The 22,483-nt window shown below is 34.9% G+C and overlaps 1 protein-coding gene across 2 annotated transcripts in view; it reads left to right on the top strand.

Annotated features, from left to right (window-relative positions):
* The window catches only part of SNTG1 (syntrophin gamma 1), a gene marked incomplete at both ends in the record, with an annotated part of 271,863 nt that overhangs the window by 230,764 nt on the left and 18,616 nt on the right, over nt 1-22,483 (top strand). The window contains one exon of one of the 2 annotated variants that reach the window (XM_084230407.1): nt 1,943-2,053. The exons of the other annotated variant lie outside the window; for it this stretch is intronic. Coding sequence (XP_084086533.1) covers nt 1,943-2,053 — 111 coding nt within the window. The remainder of the gene's footprint in view (nt 1-1,942; nt 2,054-22,483) is intronic. 2 annotated transcript variants of the gene reach the window in all.

The following is a 22,483-nucleotide window of genomic DNA, read 5'->3' as shown; positions in this document are numbered from 1 at the left end:
TCTTCATATAGTTTTCTGTTTAAATATACTATCAATCATGTTAAAAACATTAACCAAGTTAATAAATACTCACAATACAGTTCATTATCATAACCTATCTTAAATGGCAATCTCTCTGACATACTGAGATTACTGACAAAAACTGCAGGTTCTCATTTCTGTAAAAACTTTGGAGCATCTAGTCTTGAGGAAAAACCCTGAACAAATTCAAATTAGGTGTCATTCTACAAAGTAGAGATGCTCCTCAAAATGTCAAGAGTTATCTGACAAGGATCTTACAAACTTGTCACAGCCAAATAGAGTTTAAGAAGCCACAATTAATAAATAAAATGTGGTATCCTGAATACAATCCTGTACCATAAAATGGCAATAGGTTAAACCTAAATGCATCTGAGTAAAATAATGAATTTTAATAAATAACAGTATTAGTTCATTAATGAGGTATAATAGTAAATGTCAGATTTTAATAAAGAGCATCCTGCATGTGAAAGAACACAGAAACTATACTATCGTCTCAATTTTTTTTCTGACTTAAATAATTTTCTCACCCACAAGAATCAGGGACTATAATGGCGGATTTTGGGTGCATTAGTGGTGGGTGTGATATGGTAACATACATCTGAAAAGATATGAACGTATAACCCTGATCATACAGTGTTGTAAACCAATGTTACTTCAATTCAAATAATAAGCAAACAAACAAAATGAGTAACAAAATAATTTTCACTTGTCGGTGGAGTTCCATATCACCATATATATATATTTAACAATAAGTGTAAGTTTACATTTTAGTTTTTTCTTTTTTTAAATATTATTATTAATTTGTTTATAAAAGGGATGTAGGCCAGAGGTTTGGGCAGTGAGAGGATTCACTAGAAACAGAGTGGGGATCAGAAAAGGCACATTTTACTGAAACATACTGCTAAAGGGAGCAGCAGTTGAGACAGGAGAGGTCTGCTGCACTACATGTGGGTCAACTCCCTGGCAGGGATCCCCAAGGCAGGCTGCAGAGATGATGTAGTGATAGTGCTGAGACATAACCTCTTTGCTACAAGGGTGGCCCCTGTTTTGCTTATATAAATTGCATACTTTCTAAACATACTGCTGCAATAGTGGAAAATGACTTAAGTAATCTTACAGAATGTGGTATCATCCAGTTGAGTCGATTTTATAAAATACTTATTCTAATTTAATGTCATGAGGGCACCATGTAAATTTTTGTCATATTTATTCAGAATGGTCTTGAACTTCAAGAAAAAGTTCTACAGAATAATCTAGAACATTACTGATTTGAAAACCATCTTATCACTTCTATTGATATAAAGACAAAGAAAGTAATTAGTGTTTTCACATTTTCACAGGTATGAACATGTTTTAAGAGAACTGGTTCTTATTTTATATTTATATAAAGCAAAATACTCTGTGTGTATTTTATTTATAAATAAATAAATAAATAAATAAATAAATAGTGATTTATTTATTTATGCATACAAGAGCTGTGGTACAGGCCAGAGATGTGGAGGTGTGAGAGCAGAGACAGAGTGGGAAACAGAACAGGCAGATGGACTGAAATACACTACTGAGGGGAGCAGCGGGTGAGACAGTAGAGGTCTGCCTCCCCATGTGGGTTTTCCCTGGCTGGCTGGGGATCAAACTCATGCTGCAGAGGCTGCAGATTGCTTCATAGTGTGGTGCTTAACCCCTTGCGCCACCAGGGAGGCCCTGAAATAATTATTTCATGGATATAAACATTTCTGGAAATTAAAGGGAAAATTGAATTCTAATTTTAGGGTTAGATAAATATATTTTCATTTACTCTTTAATACCAGGTTATAATGTTTATGTAATATAATTCACTTCCACCACTTCAAAGATAACTATATTTTGGTTTGAATGTAGCTGTTAGTTGCATTGACTTACGTATATTTCTTTTTTCCTTTAGGCTGTACTTTGGAGGTATAAATTTTCTCAGCTTAAAGGTTCTTCAGATGATGGCAAGAGCAAAATCAAATTTTTGTTTCAGAATCAAGATACTAAACAGATTGAAGCAAAGGTAAACCAAAGAAATTCTTCAAATAGTCTACCTCTAACTACATTAATGCTATTAAGGAACAAAGGGAAGAAATTTTAGGAAAACTAAAAATTTAAATATGTATTCTCTGTTTACGTGGACTATCCCTCACGGATGAAAGAATAAATTCACTACAAAAAAAATGGAAAATTATATAGACAGGCATAACAAAATAAATTGCATATAACTGATTGCATTTTTTAAATGTTAATTCCTTATGAGCCTCATTTTGGCAATATTGAATTAATATTCTGGTAACTAAAATATCTGGTGTCCTACTGATTTAGTATTCTAAGTAGTAATATAAAGTACTTAAAAATTCTGACTTTATCATTACTTATCCTCTCTTTCAATATACACAGAAATTCCTCAAGAAAAACATACCTTTTTAATTATAATTTATTTATATATATTTTACATCATTGTTCATTTATGTACAATATTTGCATTCTACTCTCAGGTTTAGTGTCCACAGAATCCCACCACCAGTTCACCTGTGCACCATCACCATAGTCCCTTGTGCTTTTCCCTCCCCTGTTTTGATTCCTCTTCCTTCCTCCCCTGCAAAATGTCTCTGATTTAAAATTGCCTGTTAATATTTTTGTTGTTGTTATTATTTTTTCCCTGTTCCCTTATTTGGTATATATATACTCAATGGAGAACTATTCAGCAATCAAAAAAGATAAACTCATGCCATTCACAACAACATGGGCGGAGCTAGAAGGAATTATGCTCAGTGAAATAAGTCAGAAGGAAAAAGAAAAATATCAGATGGTTTCACTTATAGGAGGAATATAGGAGAACCATAAAAACATACTTTAAAACAATTCATGTTTTCCTCATGATATTATGTATGAAGTAAAATGAATAAGCATGAGTTGTTTTTCCAATGTACATTTTCAGTATTCTGAATTATATTATCTATGTAGTTTTTAACTCATCAGAAAGATTTACTATTTTGTTTTTATGAATACATATACTTGCAAATATTCAAGATAAACTCATTGCTATGAAATTCACATTTACAATGTATGGGTTAGGATGAATTTTCAATGTACTGTTCTGGTATGGAAGAAATTATGAATAACAAATACTAAAGTGAAAAAAATGCCATGGAATTGAAAACCAAAATGTAAAATTTTACCCATCAATTAAAATCACTGTAAATCTATTTAAATTCCTATGCTTGTCAAATCTGGAGGTTGGAGGAGTCTCAGCCTGATACTCAAAAGCTTTCCAGGGAATGAACATCTTGGATATTCCCTTGAAAGTCTCCTGTTGCACTTTTGTGAATTCAGATCAGACTCTCATTCTTCTGTTAACTAGATGAATCTTATACTAAGTTATAACATTTTTATTTTTTTCTGACGTATTTTTGTCTTTGGTCTTATCCTATTACCTTCTCCTATTCTGTGGATCCTTGAAGGTGGGAACTATGGAGATAGCTCCTTTGTGCTGGGTCATAGTTTATTCATTATGCTAAAGAAGTGGTACTATCTATGGCCTTACTCTGCTGCCATTCACTGTAGACAGATGTCTTGTAATTTCATCCACTCTTTATTTAACTTGTCATAGTTTTTAAGTCCACATGTCCATGACTGTCTCTGCCGTAAATATAAATCTAGCCACTGAGCTGACTTACTTCCTCTCCCATTACAGATCCTTCCGTTACCCCATCTGGCTACTATGGGACCATCTAATACTTTGTGATTCTTAATATTATGATGAAAAAATGCATTATATTGTTTAACATTATTTATCTTCATTTTTGGTAGATTTTGACATTTTTCAAAGCAGGGCATGTCCTAAGACTAGTGAATAATCATATATATGGTCAAAAAGACTCATTTAACTTTACCGGTTATTAGCTACCAGCCAGTTTTAAATTTTTATTTATTCTTTTCATAGTGCTTTACAGCACTATAGTATAATTACATTCATTAAAAATACTTTGAGAACATAACCACTGAATGTGTTTCTTGAATTTATAGCAGAAAGAGAACTTTTAAAGATGAATATAACCATTGGTGAGGCCATCAAACGTTTCAAAGTTATCATACCACACTCTAAAATAGGGGGTAATAATTACTACATGTGTAACCAAGCTCAATATTACAAATAGTTAACAATAATTAACCCTAACAAGTGAGAATGATGGCCAGCTCTACAGAATCGTTTAGCCATAGAGAGTGTGTTACTTCTGCTGACATCGTAAAATTTGCATATGATTTAAAACTAGTACAATCTATATTTGTAACATTTGTAATTATAACTTGTGAAAGATAATCAAAAGTGCCATCCCAAGTGGACGGCAAGGAGAAAGACAGCATGTAATATATACTGGCCTTACAGGACTCATGTGTCATAAAGGTGGTATTTAGTTGAAGTTGATGGGTCATTTGAAGATTCAGCATTTTCTCTAGTAGAACATTATTATTAATTATTATTTTAATGAAAAAATAGGCAATTTAATATAATGGAAAGATAGCTAGAACTGGAAGGACAATTAGGATAAGAGTTAAAATATTTTCAGGGCCTCCCCTGGTGGTGTAGGCAGTTGAGTGCAGCGCTATGAGGCTGTCCACAGCCTCTGCAGCACGGGTTCTATCCTGGCCGGCCTGTGAAGGTCCCACATGGCACAACAGATCTCTCCTGTCTCGCCCGCCACTCCCCTCAGCAGTGTATTTCAGTCAATCTGCCTGTTGTGTTCCCCACTCTGTCTCTGGTGAAACTTCTAACCCTCCCGTGCTTGCCTGTATCCTGGTTCTTGTACAAATAAATCTTAAAAAAAAAAAAGAGTTAAAATATTTTCCTTACCACATTCAACCTATTTTATATGAATCAATTTATTACCAAATTGCAGCTGCTACCTTGCAGGGAAAGTATAGGGAATAAATATCCTCGGTTCCTGGCACATGAAAGACAGTCAGTAACCTACCATTATAGCATAGGAAGTATTCCAAAGCTAGTTACTACTATTATTAGGAAATAAGTTAGTATAAATACTGTCTTTCTAACCTTTAAGAAATTCAAGTTTATTATAGTCATAACCCAAATTGGGTAACATCAAATGCCTGGGAAATGTTTGTATTTCGTTAGTTTCTATTAATTCCTAAAATTTCAATATGGTGAGTTTGCCCCAAGTCACTGTTACAAGTCAGAGACAGGGATTCTGTAATTTATATACTCGTCAAAATGTATACATTTGATAACATTGGGGTTCATTTATATTTCAATTGTTCACTAGCAAGTGAACACAAATAATATATATTCCAACATTGTGTTTCTAAGGCCTATCCTGAAGGCTGCATAGGTACATGTGGCTAATAACTATCTCTGGTTTAATAAATTCAATATTTTATTTTATGACTCTTTACCACTCTCCCTGCCCCAAAACTCCTTTTTATGCAGGCAAACTAAATTAACTAAGTAGTCATAATCTGAAATGGACTATGAAAGTCCATACTATGTATGCACGACAGAAGATCAGAAGCATTTGACATTACTATGTGTAACATATGACAAATTATTTATTCTGATTAATTATTATTTGTTTTTTGTCTTTTGTTTCCTCAATTGCATTTAAACTCTTGTTCAATAGGAATAAAATGTTATAGAAATATTTGCTTAACGACATGTTAGAAAAATGACCCCTGGTATGTAAGTATAGTTACCAAACATCAGAAAGAAAATTAAAGCTATATGGACTAAAACTTATTTGTGAACTTGTTTATAGTGATAAAATAATTACTTGTTAAAATATTCTAGATCATTATTTTACAATTGAGGATTATAAGCACTTTTCTCAACATTTTGTTATAAAATTTTCAAGCAAAGAACATGTCTTAAGAACAGCCATATACACTATAAGCTTTTCATAAACATTTCATTATAGTTTTATCATGTATCTATCTTATGCCTCTTTCCATCCATCAATCAATCCAATGCTAGAATGTTTTGAAGTAAATTGTAGGCATCACCTTGATATTAAACACTTTTCAAAATGTTACATTTATGGAATGCTGTTGTTATCCCTCTGACTAACCCATTGCTTTCATTGGGAAGTGCCTTGAATTGATAGTTGTTTATAATTATGGACAATTGTATACTTTTAATTTTATAAAAATTCTAATTAAATTTTTAATTTTAATTAAAAATCAAGAAAATTTTCATAAAAATACCCAGCAAGTAAAAGTATTATATATTAGTCCAGAATTACTGAAAAAGAATGAATTTAGAAAAATTAAGTTGTATTATACAAGTCTTTAATAGGGTTAGAAATTTTTGGCCTTCCCTGGTGGTGCAAGTGGTTAAGCTCAGCACTGTGAAGCTGTCCTCAGCCTCTGCAGTGCTGGTTCGATCCCAGCTGGCTGGCGAGGGTCCCACATTGCACAGCAGACCTCTCCTGTCTTGCCTGCTGCTCCCCTCAGCAGTGTATTTCTTTAGTCTGCCTGTTCTGTTCCCTGCCATCTCTGGTGAATCCTCTCACCCTCCAGTGCATCTGGCCTCTACCCCGGTTCTTGTGTAAATGAATAAATAAATATTTAAAAAAAAGGTGTTAGAAATTTTAAGTATGAAAACTTTTGCATGAATGATAGTTTATGAGTAAATATTTAGAAAAATAGATAATTTGGAAAATTAAAAAACAGTTGATTCTTGTTATCAGTGATAGTTATGTTTTATAGTCATCATGATCATTAGATAACCAAATGCGGAAGCATCGTTCTAAGGGAAATATGGGATCAATTTATTTAAAATGTTTGCTTAAAGCTTCATTGTTTTATGTGTGTCTTTGTTTAAGGACGCCTTATTAATGTCATCATTTATCACACTATTATTCATTCCCAAAACATTTTTTTTGGTAAACACATTGCAAAATGAACTTGTTTTTGTACACATTTCATAATATGCAGCTGAAAGTATCATATTTTATGACTTCCATGGTAAAAGTACATGTTGTATGACTAAACTTTTTAACTGTTTGCATATATCCACAAGTGATCATGAAATCACTTTGTGTATTGATTTTGAAATGACAAGTAATTTTTAACCATAAGGCCAATTTGCTAGTATAGAATCTGAAAATAATGAAAATGAACTGTGTGTGAGGGAAAAACATGCAAACAAAATAACCAGTGGGTCAAAATTAAAATTGAAAAAAATTAGAAAATATCTTGGTATAAATGAAAATAGCAATAACACATCATTACTAATGTTGTACAGATAACTGGAAGCATGCATGTTATTAAGGAAGAGTGATCTCAATTTGTTTTGAGAGCAAATTGAGATCATTCTTTTTTTTTTTAAAGATTTATTTTTTATTTATACAATAGCTGGGGGTAGGCCAGAGGAAGGGGAGGGTGAGAGGATCCACTAGAGACAGAATTGGGAGCAGAACAGACAGACAGACCAAAAGTAGTGCTGAAGGGAGCAGTGGGCAAGACGGGAGAGGTCTGCCGCACCATGTGGGAATCTCCCCCTCCTGTCAGGAATTGAACCCGCGCTACAGAGGCTGCAGACAGCTTCACAGCTCTGAGCTCAATCTGCTCCGCCACCCGGAAGGCCTGAGAGCATTCTTTCTATGTTTAGAAACTAAAGTACAGTAATTAAAGTCAAGGCTATCAGAGGAAAACAAATAACAGATTAGAGCAGAAATAAATGAAATAGAAAGAAAAAGCAATAGAGAATATCAATTGAAAACATTTGTTTTTTAAAAGTTCAGCAAAATTAAAATCCTTTAGCAAGTGTGACTAAAAAAAGAGAAAACTAAGCTCAAATTACCAAATTCATGAGTGAAAAGGAAGATATCAAATTAAAAAAGATTAAAAGAATATAATGAGCAACTTTATGGCAATGTATTATATAACTTACATGATAGGTTAATATTTTAGAAAGACACAAATTACAAAAAATAACTGGGAGAAATATAAGATTGATAGACTTATTCAAATATATTAAATAATTTAAGAAATTCCCATAATGAAAATGGCTTTACTAGTGAACAAAATAATAGCAAAAAGAATCCAACAACATTTAAGAGGGATTATGAAAACACATCCAAGGGGCATTTATTCCAATAATGCATGATTGGTTTAATAAGTCTAAGTCATGCAATGCAATGAGCCATATTAAGAGAATGTTTTCAATAATAAAATAAAGAGCATCTATGAATAACAAACTGTTAGTATTGTACCTAAGTATAAAAAGATTGAATGTTCAACACTTTTATGGTGTAAGAAGTGTTCTAGCCTGTACAATAAGACAATAAAAAGATAAATAACTATATCTCAGTCACCTAGGCTATGATGCTATGTATTGATAACATTGAGTCCTCTAAAATACTGTATTTACAAACATTTTCAACAACATTGAGATCAGTATAAAAATCATTTGAATACATTTCTTTATGCTAGGAATTAATAATTCCAAATGAAACAATTACATATAATTTCTGACCAAATGACCAATCTAAATGACCCAAATAGTTAGGAAAACATCTGACAAAAAAAGTACAAATCATATGTTGAAAACAACATAAAGTTGTTATGAGAAATTCCAGAAATTTGTTTCTTTTTGAAGATGTATTTATGTATACAAGAGCTGGGGTACAGGCCAGAGGTGGGGGAGGGTGAAAGAATTCACCACAGACAGAATCGTGAGTAGAAAAGGCAGATGGACCAAAAGCACTGCTGAAGGGAGCAGTGGGTGAGAAGGGTGAGGTCTGCCACGCCATGTGGGTATCTCCTTGACTGTCTGGGAATTGAACCTGTGCTGCAGAGGCTGCAGACAGCTTCACAGCACTGCACTCAACCCCCTGCTCCAGTGGGGAGGCCCAAAATTCAGGAGGTTTGAATAAATAGAAAGACAACCTTTATTCATTAGTCCAAATGTAACCCTCATATTTATAGGCAACCGATTATGGTCAAGGTTGCCAAAGCAATTCAAGAAAATACATAATATTTTAAGAAATGACATTACCACAGCTAGAAATCCCTGTGAAAAGGAATTACTTTGAGGGCCTCCCTGGTGTGCAGGAGGTTGAGCACTGCACTGTGAAGCTGTCTGCAGCCTCTGTAGTGCTGCTTTGATCCCGGCCAGCTGGCAAGAATCCCGGATGATGAGCAGACATTTTCTGTCTCGCCCATTGCTCCCCTCAGCAGTGTATTTTGTCAGTCTGCCTGTTCTGTTCCACACTGTCTCCTGTAAATTTTCTCACCCTCCCTCACATCTGGCCTGTACCCCAGTTCTTGTATAAAAATAAATAAATCTTTAAAAAAATAAGGAATTACTTTGAAATTTTACATCAAACCATGCTTAAAAAAAAAACACAAAATAGATTTTATTTTATTTTTTTTAAAGATTTATTTATTTATACAAGTACTGGGTACAGTCAGAACCGCAGGATGGGGAGCGAATTCACCAGAGCCAGAGCGGGGAGCAGAGCAGGCAAAAGGACCGAAGTACACTGCTGAGGGGAGCAGCGGGTGGCAGGAGAGGTCTGGGACCCTCCTCCAGTGGCCGGGGAGCAGCCTGGGATCGAAACAGCGCTGCAGAGGCTGCGGACAGCTTTGCAACCCAGTGCTCAACCGCTGAGCCACCAGGGAGGCCTCAAAATAGATTTGAAACTGAAATATTAGAGGAAATTTAATTTTTAGAATAATATGTGGGGTTATGTTTTTGTAATTTTAAATTGGGCAATGATTTTGTTACTAGGATACCAAAATACACATAGATAAGTAGATATATAGAGAAAGATAATGGGAAAATACTGATATTTTTACTTCTAAGTAGTATGCTCAAGGAAGATTGCATTTGATTATTTGAAGAAAAGTTAAACTACTGATTTGCAATAGGTATACAGTGCTATGTCAGTTATAACATGCACACATGTGTATGATCTATATAATTATTATATGACAGAACTCTCCCTTATGCTGCTCTTTTAAAATCACCCACACACCATACTTAATCCCCAGCAACCTCTATTTTTTTTCACATCTATGTATATATATTTGTCATTTTGAAAATATCTCATAAATTAGGGTTTCCCTGGTGGTGCAGGTGGTTGAGTGCAGCACTGTGAAGCTGTCCACAGCTTTTGCAATGCTGGTTTGTGCCTGGCAGGCCTTCGAGGGTCCCTCATGGCGCGCAGAACTCTCCTGTCTCAGCTGCTTCTCCCCTCAGCAGTGTATTTCATCAGTCTGCCTGTTCTGTTCTCTGATGAATCCTCTCAGCCTCCCATGCATCTGGTCTGTATCCTGGCTCATAAATAAAGAAATAAATAAATAAATAAATAAATAAATAAATAAATAAATGTTTTAAAAAAGAAAATGTATTATAAAATTAAATGAATAAAGTATGTAGTATGTGATATTTGGAGACTGACTTTTCCATTCAACATAATGTACTAGAGATTCATAAAAAATCACTTTATGTATTAATAGTCTGTTCCTTTTTATTTTTCAGTAGTATTCCATGATATGGATGTGGCACATCTTGTTTAACTGTTTACCAGTTGAGAGACTTTTGAAACTTCCAGTGTTTTCCTTTTACAAATAAAGCTGCTATGAACAATAGTATGCAGGTGTTTATGTGAACATGATATTTAATTTCTCTGGGATAAGTGCCCAAGACTGCAGCTGCACTAGAATATACAAATGCTTGCTTGGTTTAGAGAAAATGCCAAATTATTTTTCAGAGTGGCTGAAAACATTTTACATTCCCACTAGCCATGTGCGGGAGATAGGGTTATTCTGCCTCCACACTAGCATTAGGGATTGTCACTAATTTTTGTTTTTCTGTTCTCATCTTAATTTTAATATTCATTTCCCTAATGGCCACTAATGATGAACAACATTTTACACACTTATTTTTTCCATATGTTACCTTTGTTAAAATGTTGCCTATTTTTTGTTTCAATGTTGAGTTTTATAAGTTGTTCAGATAGATAGATAGATAGATAGATAGATAGATAGATAGATAGATAGATAGATAGATAGATAGATGAGTTTCAATTAGATATGCTGTAAATATTTCCTTCCTATTTGTAGCTTTTACATCATCATCCTAACCATCATATTGTTGGGAAATTTCTAAAACTTTCATGAACCCAGCTTATCAATTCTTTTAGACTGTGCTTTTGGTATCATATCAGTGTCTATTCCCCAAGTCTCAGGTTGTAAATATTTTCTCTTATGCTGTTTTCAAAAAGTTTTATAGTGTTTCCAGATACATTTTTATATATATTACAAATCTGAGCTCATTTTTTTCTATTAGTTGTGTGGTGTAAGTCATGGTTCCTCTTTTGCCTCTGGGTATCTAATTACACAGCATCATGTGTTGAAAAGATTATTCTTCCTCTATGATTTGCTTTTGCAGCTTTGCCAACAATCAGTTGTTCATACTTACATAGTTCTATTTCTGATTCAACTGTGTATGTATCTCTTTTGCCTACATAATATGATATTGATTACATTAGCATTATAATATTTGAAATGAATAAGTATGATCCTTCTATTTTATTCTTATTTTTCAGAATTGGTTTAGTTATTCTAGTTCTTTCATCTTTCCATAGATATTTTAGCATTACCTATGGAAAAAAAATCTTACTGGCATTTTAATGAAAATGAAATAAAATTTGTAAATCAATTTCAGGATAATTAAAATCTTTATTATATTGAATTCTTAAATAATTAAAAACAGTATTTTTCAGATTTTTTTATTATTTCTTCTGTATTGTATAGCTTTCATCATCACATAAGTCCTATTTATATTTCATTAGATTTGCTTTAGATAAATATTTTTTAGGGAAAATACAAGTTTTTAATTTTGTTTTTCACATAATAATACTATATAGAAATATAACTAATGTATATATATATGTGTGTTTTATATATCCTTAAACTTTTATAAATATATTTTAAATCATTTTAGTTTATTTATATAGATCATAAGACATATGCATCATATGCATAATATAGATAATGTTGATTATAGAGCATATATACATACACACATATATGATATGTATCACCACTTTCATTTATGTTTATTATGCTGTATACATATTTATGTACTGTATTGATGAGTGTGGGTATCAATTAATATATCATTTAGAATTTTGTTCAATGTGTAAAGATGATTGGGTATATTAATTGATTTTCAAATATTGAAACAGTATTGCATTCCTGGAACAGACTAATTTGATTATAATATATAATTATTTATGAATATTATGAATTATGTTTGTCAAAATGTTGTTAAGAGTTTTTGCTTTTATATCCACAAAAGATAGTGAAATGTGGGGTTTTATTTTTGTGGGACTTTTTATGTGTTGCTTTTAGTTTAGTTTTATTTTGTTGGTACTATATTAGCCTGGTTTTGGTATCAGGATAAAGCTTCTATAATGAGTTGAAAATACACATTTTTTTTATATTTTGTAAGAATTGTGTGGACTTGGTTTTGATTCCTTTTAAAAGAGTTCTCTTGTGAAATCATCCAGGCCAGTGGATTGCATTTTTGGAATATTTTTAATTTGTGATTCAATTTACTTAATAATCATTCACATTATCTATTGATTTTCATTAGAATTATAATGATTTTAAAGGTATTGTCTAATGTAATTTATTTCATCAAATTTCTGTGGATAGTATTTCATTATTTTTAAGCTGAAGATTCTGTAATTATATATGCTTCTTTTATTCTTGACATTAACAGTGATAATTTCTCTTTATATTTTTATGTTAGTTTTGTTAGAGATTTCTAAAAAGAACCAGAAATAATTTGTCAGTGATATTCTCTATTGAGTTTTATAATCAACTTAATGGGCTCTGTTCTATACTTTTCTTGTTGGTTGCCATGGTTTTACTTTGCTCTTCTTTGATTTTCTTTTTGACAGATCTGCATTTTTTAGAAATCTGATGTTTAGCTTCGTTTGGGTCATTGTTCTGTAATTTTTCTAAAATTTATTTCAAGCCTCATTCCATTCATGAGCACATACACTCTATATGATTTCAGTTTTCCAAAACAAAAAAATTAGGTTTCATTTACCTTGTGACCCAGTATAAATCCATTTTCACTTGGTAAAACTTAAAGTCTTGCTCACTACTAGGTCTTTTCTGGTAGGAGTAGGAGTAGGCCCACAGTTTTTTCAATAGCATTTGTTTATATGAAGGTAGTTAATTTAAATAAGGGACCAGAAAAAAAGACTAATTATAATAAAATAAAAATAAAAATCAACAGGCAACTATACACTACTGTGCTACTGTGCCTGGGGGGGGGGGGGTTGGGGAGAAGAGAGTAGGATCAAAACAATGGGAGTGGGAATTGTATGGGGACTATAACCAAGATGAAAATGCATACATTATGCAAAAATTAAAAATGATGTAAAAATATAGAAAATACAAAAAATACAAAAAAACAATGATAATAAAGTATTTTGCTTTGATAGACAGTACTTTTTCAGGTCATATGACTAGAAAATAAGGCATCTCTTTTGTCTGGTCAACTGAAATGAGGCATCAATGAAAAGTAAGGCAAAAAAAAAATTACTCAGAATCTTTGGGTTTATAATCTGGGAGACACAATTCAAAAATGTTCTGAGACTGTGCATCAGGTATCTCACAGAGGGTTAGATATCACAAGTATTAAAAATTACAAGGTTCTTTCCAGTGATTTAATAGAATGATTATTGTTTATTTTTTAATATTTATTTGGAGTGCAAGTCAGAGGTGCAGGGTGGTGAGAAAATTCACCAGAGACAGAGTAGAGAGCAGAACAGATGGATCTACTGAAATACACTGCTGAGGGGAATAGTAGGTGAGACAGGAGGGATCTGCTGTGCCATGTGGGTTAGCTCCCTGGTCAGGGATGGAAATCATGCTACAGTGGCTGGCAATAGCTTGATAACACTGAGACTTTAACCCCTGTGCCAACAGGGAGGACTCCCAGAAAGATGACTGTTGTAGACAAAATTTGTATTGATCAGCAGCTTCTTCCAAGATGCTAGCATTTTTATTCAATTAAGAGTACTTTTCAATTTTAGTTTTTGGGATGGGGTCATAGTGAAAACTGTTCCTCTTTAATGATCCCTTGATTTCAATTTAAATGCCCTTGTCACATGACTTTATTTTGAATTTTTCCCCCAAATTTGTCTGTAGCTGTTTGCTTTTCTTGATTTTCAGCCTATTTTTGAAATATATGATGTAAAAACTAAAAAGAGAGAAGAGAATTCACCATGTTGAATGCCTCAGATCCTGAGAGTTCTACATTCCTAATCTGGCCGCCTTCTTTCAGAATGTCCTTATTTTTTTTTTTATACAGTGCCCAGTGCTTTTTATTATAATTAGGAAGAAAAATATTGAAAATTCAATCATTCCATAATACAACCATACTTATTTATTGCATTATTAATACCACTTCTAAAATAAAATTAATTGCAATGATAACAAGCCTCTTAATTTATACTTGACTGAAATAACGGAAGAAATATGACAAAAATAAATGGAGTTTGGTAGGAAGAATTATTCTTATATAAGAATCAAATTATAGATATCTAATTGGTAAAATTTTAGGTTTGTCAAAAACCAGGAAACGGTTCCTGGTTCAACTTTATTTACACTGCAATCTGACGGAAAAACAAATAGATTTTATTGTATTAAAAAGCACTACAGGAGGGCCTCCCTGATGAGGCAAAAGGTTAAGCCACTGCACCATGAGTTTGATCCCTGGCCAGGGTGAAGCAGACCTCTTCTGTCTCGTCCACTGCTCCCCTCACCTGTTTAATTCAGTACACCCACCATTCTGCTCCTCAATCTATCTCCAGTGAATCCTCTCACACCCCCACCTCTGGCCTATACTCACCTCTTATACATATAAATAAATAAATCTTTAAAAAATAAGAAAGTACTATAGGAACCTACATAGTTTGACAGAATTTAAACTAATTTAACATTTAAACTTTTATTTCCAGTATTAATTTTAAATCTAAAATAAACTTAAACTAATGCTGTATTAAGAATAAATGGGTATCCCAAAAAGGAAAGACATACACAAGGGAACAGAGACTAATTAAAAACTTATACATCGAAGTAGGAGAGGCAGAGCAACATGGTGGCGAGGAGACGCTGTGAGTAAGATCTCCCATTAAAAAAAAAGTTAATAGGGAAGAAAAGCGGCAGGTGCCAGTGAGAACTGGGACACGGAAGATAAACGGACGACTCCAGCAAACTACCTGAAGAAGAAAGTTGCCATAAAAGAGGACTAGATGAGAGGAAAGAGCAGAACCCTGCTCCCTCCCCCACCCACAGAGTCAGCACTCTCCGAGCAACAGGAAGGAGGAAAATAACAAACTAAAATTACCAACAAGAGCAAAATATACATCAAGCGGGACTGTGAGTGGAAAGGAACTAATTCAGCCACCACGCCCCATGAACTGGAGCTATGGAGAACCCTACAGGATTCGCCAGGTTGGTGAGCAAACGGCTCTGGGCGCCATTAGAGAACAACAGAGACCGCTATAGGAGACACGCACACAGCCCCGGGCCAGCTGGTAAGCTTGTGCGGAAAAGCAGCGTGCTGGAAAAGCAAATGCAGATCGGGATCTCGGCTGCCCAGGTCCCTGCGCCTGTAACCTAGGCTTGCATGGAGATGCGCGGAGACCCTCACTGAGGTGAAAGCCCGTCACTGAGTAATCAGGAACCAGGCTTCCAGGCACGGGAGCTGGGTGCAAAAGACTCCATTTTTGCAGACACTGAACTGGGCTACAGCCCATGTACTGGACCTGAGGGCTTTGGAACTGAAACCCGGGGCACAAAATTCGGGGCGTGGGTTCTCCACAACGGTGGGACACAAGGCAGAAACAGCACCCCAAAGCTGTTGAGGTTTACTCCACCATTCCCGCTCTGTTCCCTGTCCCACTGGGTGGAAAAATCAGCTCCCCAAGGGCTCTAGGAGAGATCTCTGGTGCCACCTAGCGACTTGAAACGAGCAGAAGGCTCCTGGAGGAGCCAGTGGCCAGCTGGGAAGTTAGCCCATGCCAGGCCCCTTCCGACCAGTAGTCTGAGCCCACAGGGGGAGCGGGCACCCATGGCCAGGGCAGACCAGGTGCGCAGAAGACTGTGCCAGAGATCGGACGCGCAGGGAGTGCGCCCTGCATCGCCATTTTAGAACAGGGACATTACTTCAGTAAAGACTGCCTGCAGAAGTCTCCCTCAGGAGCCAGAGGTGAGCAGGGAAGCTCGCCCACACCAGGCCCTTCTGGCCTGCAGTCCAAACCCAGAAGGGGAGCGGGAACCCACCGCCGGGGTAAACCAAGCACACAGGGGAGTGTGTCCCCACATCGGCATTTTAGAACAGGGACCTTTCTTCAGTAAAGTCTGCTTGAAACAGACAGATGGCCCCTGGAGGAGCCAGAGGGGAGCAGAGAATCTCACCCAAGATGCCAGCCAGTCCCAGCAACACAGTGTCCCAATGCATATGACAAATTAGAAAACAGACAGTAGGGAGTAGAAGAACCACACACAACCTAACAAATCCTCAGGAAAAAAGCACACCACAAAAAGAAAACCACCCCCCAGATTGCAACGACAGTAACTTGGAAGAACTTCTGAGCCTTCCAGAAAAGAATTTAAAATTGCTGTGATTAAAAAAATGACAGAACTCATAAAGGAAAACAATGATCAGAAGAAGGAAATTGAGTCCTGAAAGAGGGAAAACAATGGTCAGAAGAATGAAATTGAGTCCCTAAAGAGGGAAGCGAAAGAAACGCAGGAGATCAAAGAATTAATGGAGGAACTAAAGAACTCTGGGTAAGGAATGAAAGCAGAATAGATGAAATGGAAGAACAAATAAGCACTCTTGAAGACACAGAAATTAAAAGAACCAAAACAGAAAAGGAAAGAGAAGTACGAAGGAAAAAGAACGAAGAAAGACTTTGGGAACTATCTGATTCCATGAGGAAAGGAAATATAAGAGTTATAGGAATACCAGAAAGAGAGGAGAGAGATGTAGGAACAGAGAAAATATTCAAAGAGATAATTGAAGAGAACTTCCCAAATGTGAAGAAGGAGTTGAAAATTGATATAAAAGAAGCAAGAAGAATACCAAACATCCACGATGAAAGGAAAAATACACCAAAACACATAATAGTAAAGCTCCCAAGAATCCAGGACAAGGAAACAATAATGAAGCTGACAAGAGGGAAGAAACAGATAACATTCAAAGGAAAACCAATCAGACTTTCATCAGACTTCTCCGAAGAAACACTACGGGCAAGGAGAGAGTGGAGGGACATAGTCAACAGACTCCAAGAAAACAGATGCCAACCAAGAATACTATATCCCGCAAAGCTCTCCTTCCTCTATGAAGAAAGAATAAGGACCTTTCCAGACAAACAGAAACTCTGGAATTTCATTACGATTAAACCTCCACTACAAAAAATACTACAAAGAATCCTAAAGCCAGAAACTAAGAGGGACGAATAACAACGAAAGAAGGCCAAAAAAAAAAAAAGTTATTAAAAGAATAAATAAATAAAATCAAAGGAAAGACAAACACAATGGCAAATACAGATGCTAACATATCAACATTAACTCTAAATGTAAACAGACTAAACTGTTCAATAAAAAGACACAGAGTTGCAGCCTGGATTAAGAAACAAAACCTAACATTTTGCTGACTCCAGGAAACATATTTAGCTACAAAAAGTAAAAATAGACTCAAAGTTAAAGGTTGGAAAACAATCCTACAAGCAAATGGACCAAAAAAAGAAAGCAGGAACAGCTATACTTATATCAGATAAAACAGATTTCAAACTCAAAAAAATGAAAAGAGACCCCAACGGTCACTACATTATGATCAAGGGACAATACTTCAAGAAGAAATAATACTCATTAACATATACTCACCAAACGAAGGAGCACCAAAATATATCAGACAACTGTTGTCCTCTCTGAAAACAGACATCAGAGAAAACACACACGTAGTGGGAGACTTCAACACACCACTATCAACAATGGATAGATCAACAAGGCAAAAAATAAGCAAAGAAACTAAAGCTCTAAATAAGGACCTAGAGCATTTGGGCTTAATAGACATCTATAGAACAATAAACCCCCAAAATATGGAGTACACCTTTTTCTCAAGCACACATGGATCATTCTCCAGGATTGATCACATACTGGGTCACAAGACAAACGTCAACAGATACACCAAGACTGAAATCATACCAACCATCTTTTCTGACCATGAAGGCATCAAACTAGAAATAAATCATAAAAAGAAGGCAAGGAACTTTCCTACCTCATGGAGATTAAAAACCACACTACTGGAAGACCACTGGACTAATGAGGAGATCAAAGAAGAAATTAAAAAAATTCTTTGAATTGAACGACAAGGAGGACACCAATATGCTAAATGTATGGGATGCAGCAAAAGCAGTAATAAGAAGAAAATATATAGCAATAGATGCTCACATCAAGAAACAAGAAAGAACTCAAAGAAACAACTTAATCTCGAAGCTCAAATATGTAGAAAAAGAACAACAAAAAAACCCCAAAACCAGTAGAAGAAAAGAAATAATAAAAACCAAAGCAGAAATAAATGAAATTGAAACTAAAAAAACAATCCAAAAGATCAATGAAACCAAGAGCTGGTTCTTCAAAAAAAATCAATAAAATAGACAAACCCCTAGCCCGGCTCACAAATGAAAAAAGGGAGAAAACACAAATAAACAGGATCATAAATGAAAGAGGAGAAATCACAACGGACACAGCAGAAATCAAAAGAATAATCAGTAACTACTATGAACAGTTTTATGGAAACAAGTTCCAAAATCTAGAGGAGATGGACAAATTCCTACAACTCTACAATCACCCAAAGCTAGATAAAGAAGAAATAGAACACCTAAACAGAAGGATTACAAGCAGCGAAATTGAAATGGTAATCAAAAACCTCCCCAAAAACAAAAGCCCAGGACTTGATGGATTTACAAATGAATTCTACCAAACATTCAGAGATGAATTAGTGCCTATCCTTCACAAACTCTTCCACAAAATTGAGAAGGAAGGGACAATACCAAACACGTGCTATGAAGCCAACATTACACTAACACCAAAACTGAACAAGGACAACACAAAAAAAGGAAAACTACAGGCCAATCTCCCTAATGAACACTGATGCAAAAATCCTCAGTAAAATTTTAGCTATCAGAATCCAACAATGTATCCATAAGATAATTCCCCACGACCAAGTAGGATTCATTCCAGGGACACAAGGATGGTTCAATATCCAAAAATCAATCAACATTATCCAACACATCAACAAAAAGAAATATAAAAACCATATGATAATATCAATAGATGCTGAGAAAGCTTTCGACAAAGTGCAACACCCATTCATGATAAAAGCCCTTGAAATTCTTGGGATACAGAGAACATACCTCAACATCATAAAGGGCATCTATGACAAGCCAACCGCCAGTATCATTCTCAATGGTGAAAAGGTGAAAGCCATTCCATTAAGATCTGAAACAAGACAAGGATGTCCACTCTCGCCACTGCTTTTAAATATAATACTGGAAGTCCTAGTCAGAGCAATAAAACAAGAGAAAGACATCCAAGGAATCCAAATAGGAAAAGAAGAAGTCAAAGTATCACTATTTGCAGATGATATGATAATATACATAGAGAACCCCAAAAACTCCACAGAAAAAATAATTCAACTCATTAATCAGTTCAGCAAAGTGGCAGGATACAAAATCAACATGCAAAAGTCAGTAGCCTTCCTATACACAAACAATAAATCTGAAGAAGAAGAAATAAAAAAAAATCCCTTTTTATTATCGAAACAAAAAAAATCAAATATTTGGGAATAAATCTAACAAAAGAGGTAAAGGACCTATACAAAGAAAACTATAAAACACTGTTAAAAGAAATAGAAGAAGACACAAAGAAATGGAAAGACATCCCCTGCTCATGGATTGGGAGAAAAAACATTATTAAAATGGCCATCCTACCAAAAGCAATATACAGATTCAATGCTATTCCAATCAAAATTTCAATGTCATTCTTCAAAGAAATAGAACAATTATGATGAAATTCATATGGAATCACAAAAAACCCCGAATAGCCAAAGCTCTCCTGAAAAAAAAAAAAAAAAAAAAAAAAGAAGGGAATGGAGGCATCACACTCCCAGACATCATACTCTACTACAAAGCCATAATCATCAAAACTGCATGGTATTGGAACAAGAACAGACACACAAACCAATGGAATCGAATAGAAAATCCAGAAATAAACCCATAGATTTATGGTCAACTAATCTTTGACAAAGGAGCAAAGACTATGCATTGGAGCAAAGAAAGTTTGTTCAATAAATGATGCTGGGAAAACTGGGTCGCTACATGCAAAAGAATGAAGCTTGACCACTACCTCACACTATACACAAAAATCAACTCAAAATGAATTAAAGAACTAGACATAAGACCAGAAACCATAAAATGCATAGAAGGAAATATAGGCAAAACACTATGTGATATTCACATCAAAGACATCTTCACAGACACATCACCCAAAGCAGTGATAGTGAAGGCCAAGGTAAACAGCTGGGACTACATCCAATTAAAGAGCTTCTGCACAGCAAAAGAGACAATAACAAAAACAAAGAGAAACCCCACCAACTGGGAGAACATTTTTGCACACCACACTAATGATAAAGGACTGATCACAAAAATCTGCAAAGAGCTGATGAGACTCAACAACAACAAAGAAAATAATGCAGTCAACTAATGGGCAGAAGAGCTAAAAAGAAACTTCTCTGAAGAGGAAATGCAAATGGACAACAGGCATATGAAAAAATGTTCAACGTCACTTGTAATCAGGGAAATGCAAATCAAAACTACCATGAGATACCATCTTACACCAGTGAGAATGGCACATATTAAAAAAAAAAAAATAGCAACAACAAATGTTGGCGAGGGTGTGGAGAAAAAGGAACTCTTCTGCACTGTTGGTGGTAGTGCAAACTGGTCCAAACACTATGGAGAGCTGTGTGGAGATTTCTGGACCAACTAAGCATGGAGCTTCCATATGATCCAGCAATTTCACCTCTAGGTATTTTACCCAAAGGACACAGAAACATCAATTCCAAAGAACACCTGCACCCCTACGTTTATAGCAGCACTGTTTACAACAGCTAAGCTTTGGAAACAGCCCAAATGCCCAAAAATAGATGACTGGATCAAGAAGATGTGGTACATATATACCATGGAATATTACTCATCATTCAAAAAAGATAAACACATGCAATTTGCAGCAACATGGATGGCGCTGGAAGGGATCATGCTCAGCAAAATAAGCCAGAAAGAAAAAGAAAAATACCAGATGGTCTCACTCATAGCAGGAATCTAGAAAACTTATATAAGGGACCAGGAACATGAATAACTATAAGAAAGTGAAAATCAAAATCAACAAAAAACTATGAACCAGAGACACTTTTTGGGGGGTGGGGGGCGGGAGGGGAGGGATTGGGGTCAAAATGGGGGGTTGCAATTGTATGGGGAATATAAAAATAAAATTTATTATTAAAAAAACTTATACATCAAAACTTCTAAATAATAAGGATGGAAGGAAATACAAAAGTCTATGAAGATAAATTAAACCTTGGTTATCTGAATGTAATGAGACCCACAGTAACACACATTAATGACTAGGGAAAACAAAAGTAGATAACCTATTAACTATCGCCATCATCTGTGACTTCTCTGAAGAAAAACTACAGGCAAGGAGAGAATGGAATGAAGTATTTGAAATACTTAAAACCATAAGCATGCTATATCCTGCAATACTCTCCTTCAGATTGAGGAAGAAAAACTAGGCTACCCAAACAGAAACTGAACGAGCTTGCAATTGAAGTTGTCCCTACAACAAATATTAAAAATTCTATTATCTAAATTAATTAGGTAAATACCCACTAAAAATTGAACCAAAAGTAGAACCAGAAAACTAAACACAAACTGGCAGTGGAGTGGCAGGCTCTCATCTATCTGGATTCATCTAAAATGTGAAAGGACTGAGGTCATCATTTAAAGAGAACACAGTGACTAGTTGGATCAGAAAATAAAACAAAACTTCCTGTTGTCCCCAGCATAGCCATATATTCTCCAGTGATATACATATGTTTAAATAAATTTTCCAAATTAAAAAATTGGAAAACAATCCCACAAGAAATGGAGCTGGGATAAAAAAGGGACAGTCATGCTTATATCTAGATTCCCAAGTTAAAAAAAAAAAAAGCAGGGATTGATAGTATGTAATGATTAAGGGAACAATACATTTGGATGACATATCATTTATCAATAATATATCTGAGAAAGAGAGATAAAGAATCAAAACACAGAGGCAACTGTCATAAAAA

This window comes from Talpa europaea (genome assembly GCF_964194135.1).
Source record: "Talpa europaea genome assembly, chromosome: 3".
Taxonomy (NCBI): Eukaryota; Metazoa; Chordata; class Mammalia; order Eulipotyphla; family Talpidae; genus Talpa; species Talpa europaea.
The sequence above is the reverse complement of the archived record's forward strand: the minus strand, read 5'-3'. Positions and strand labels throughout refer to the sequence as shown.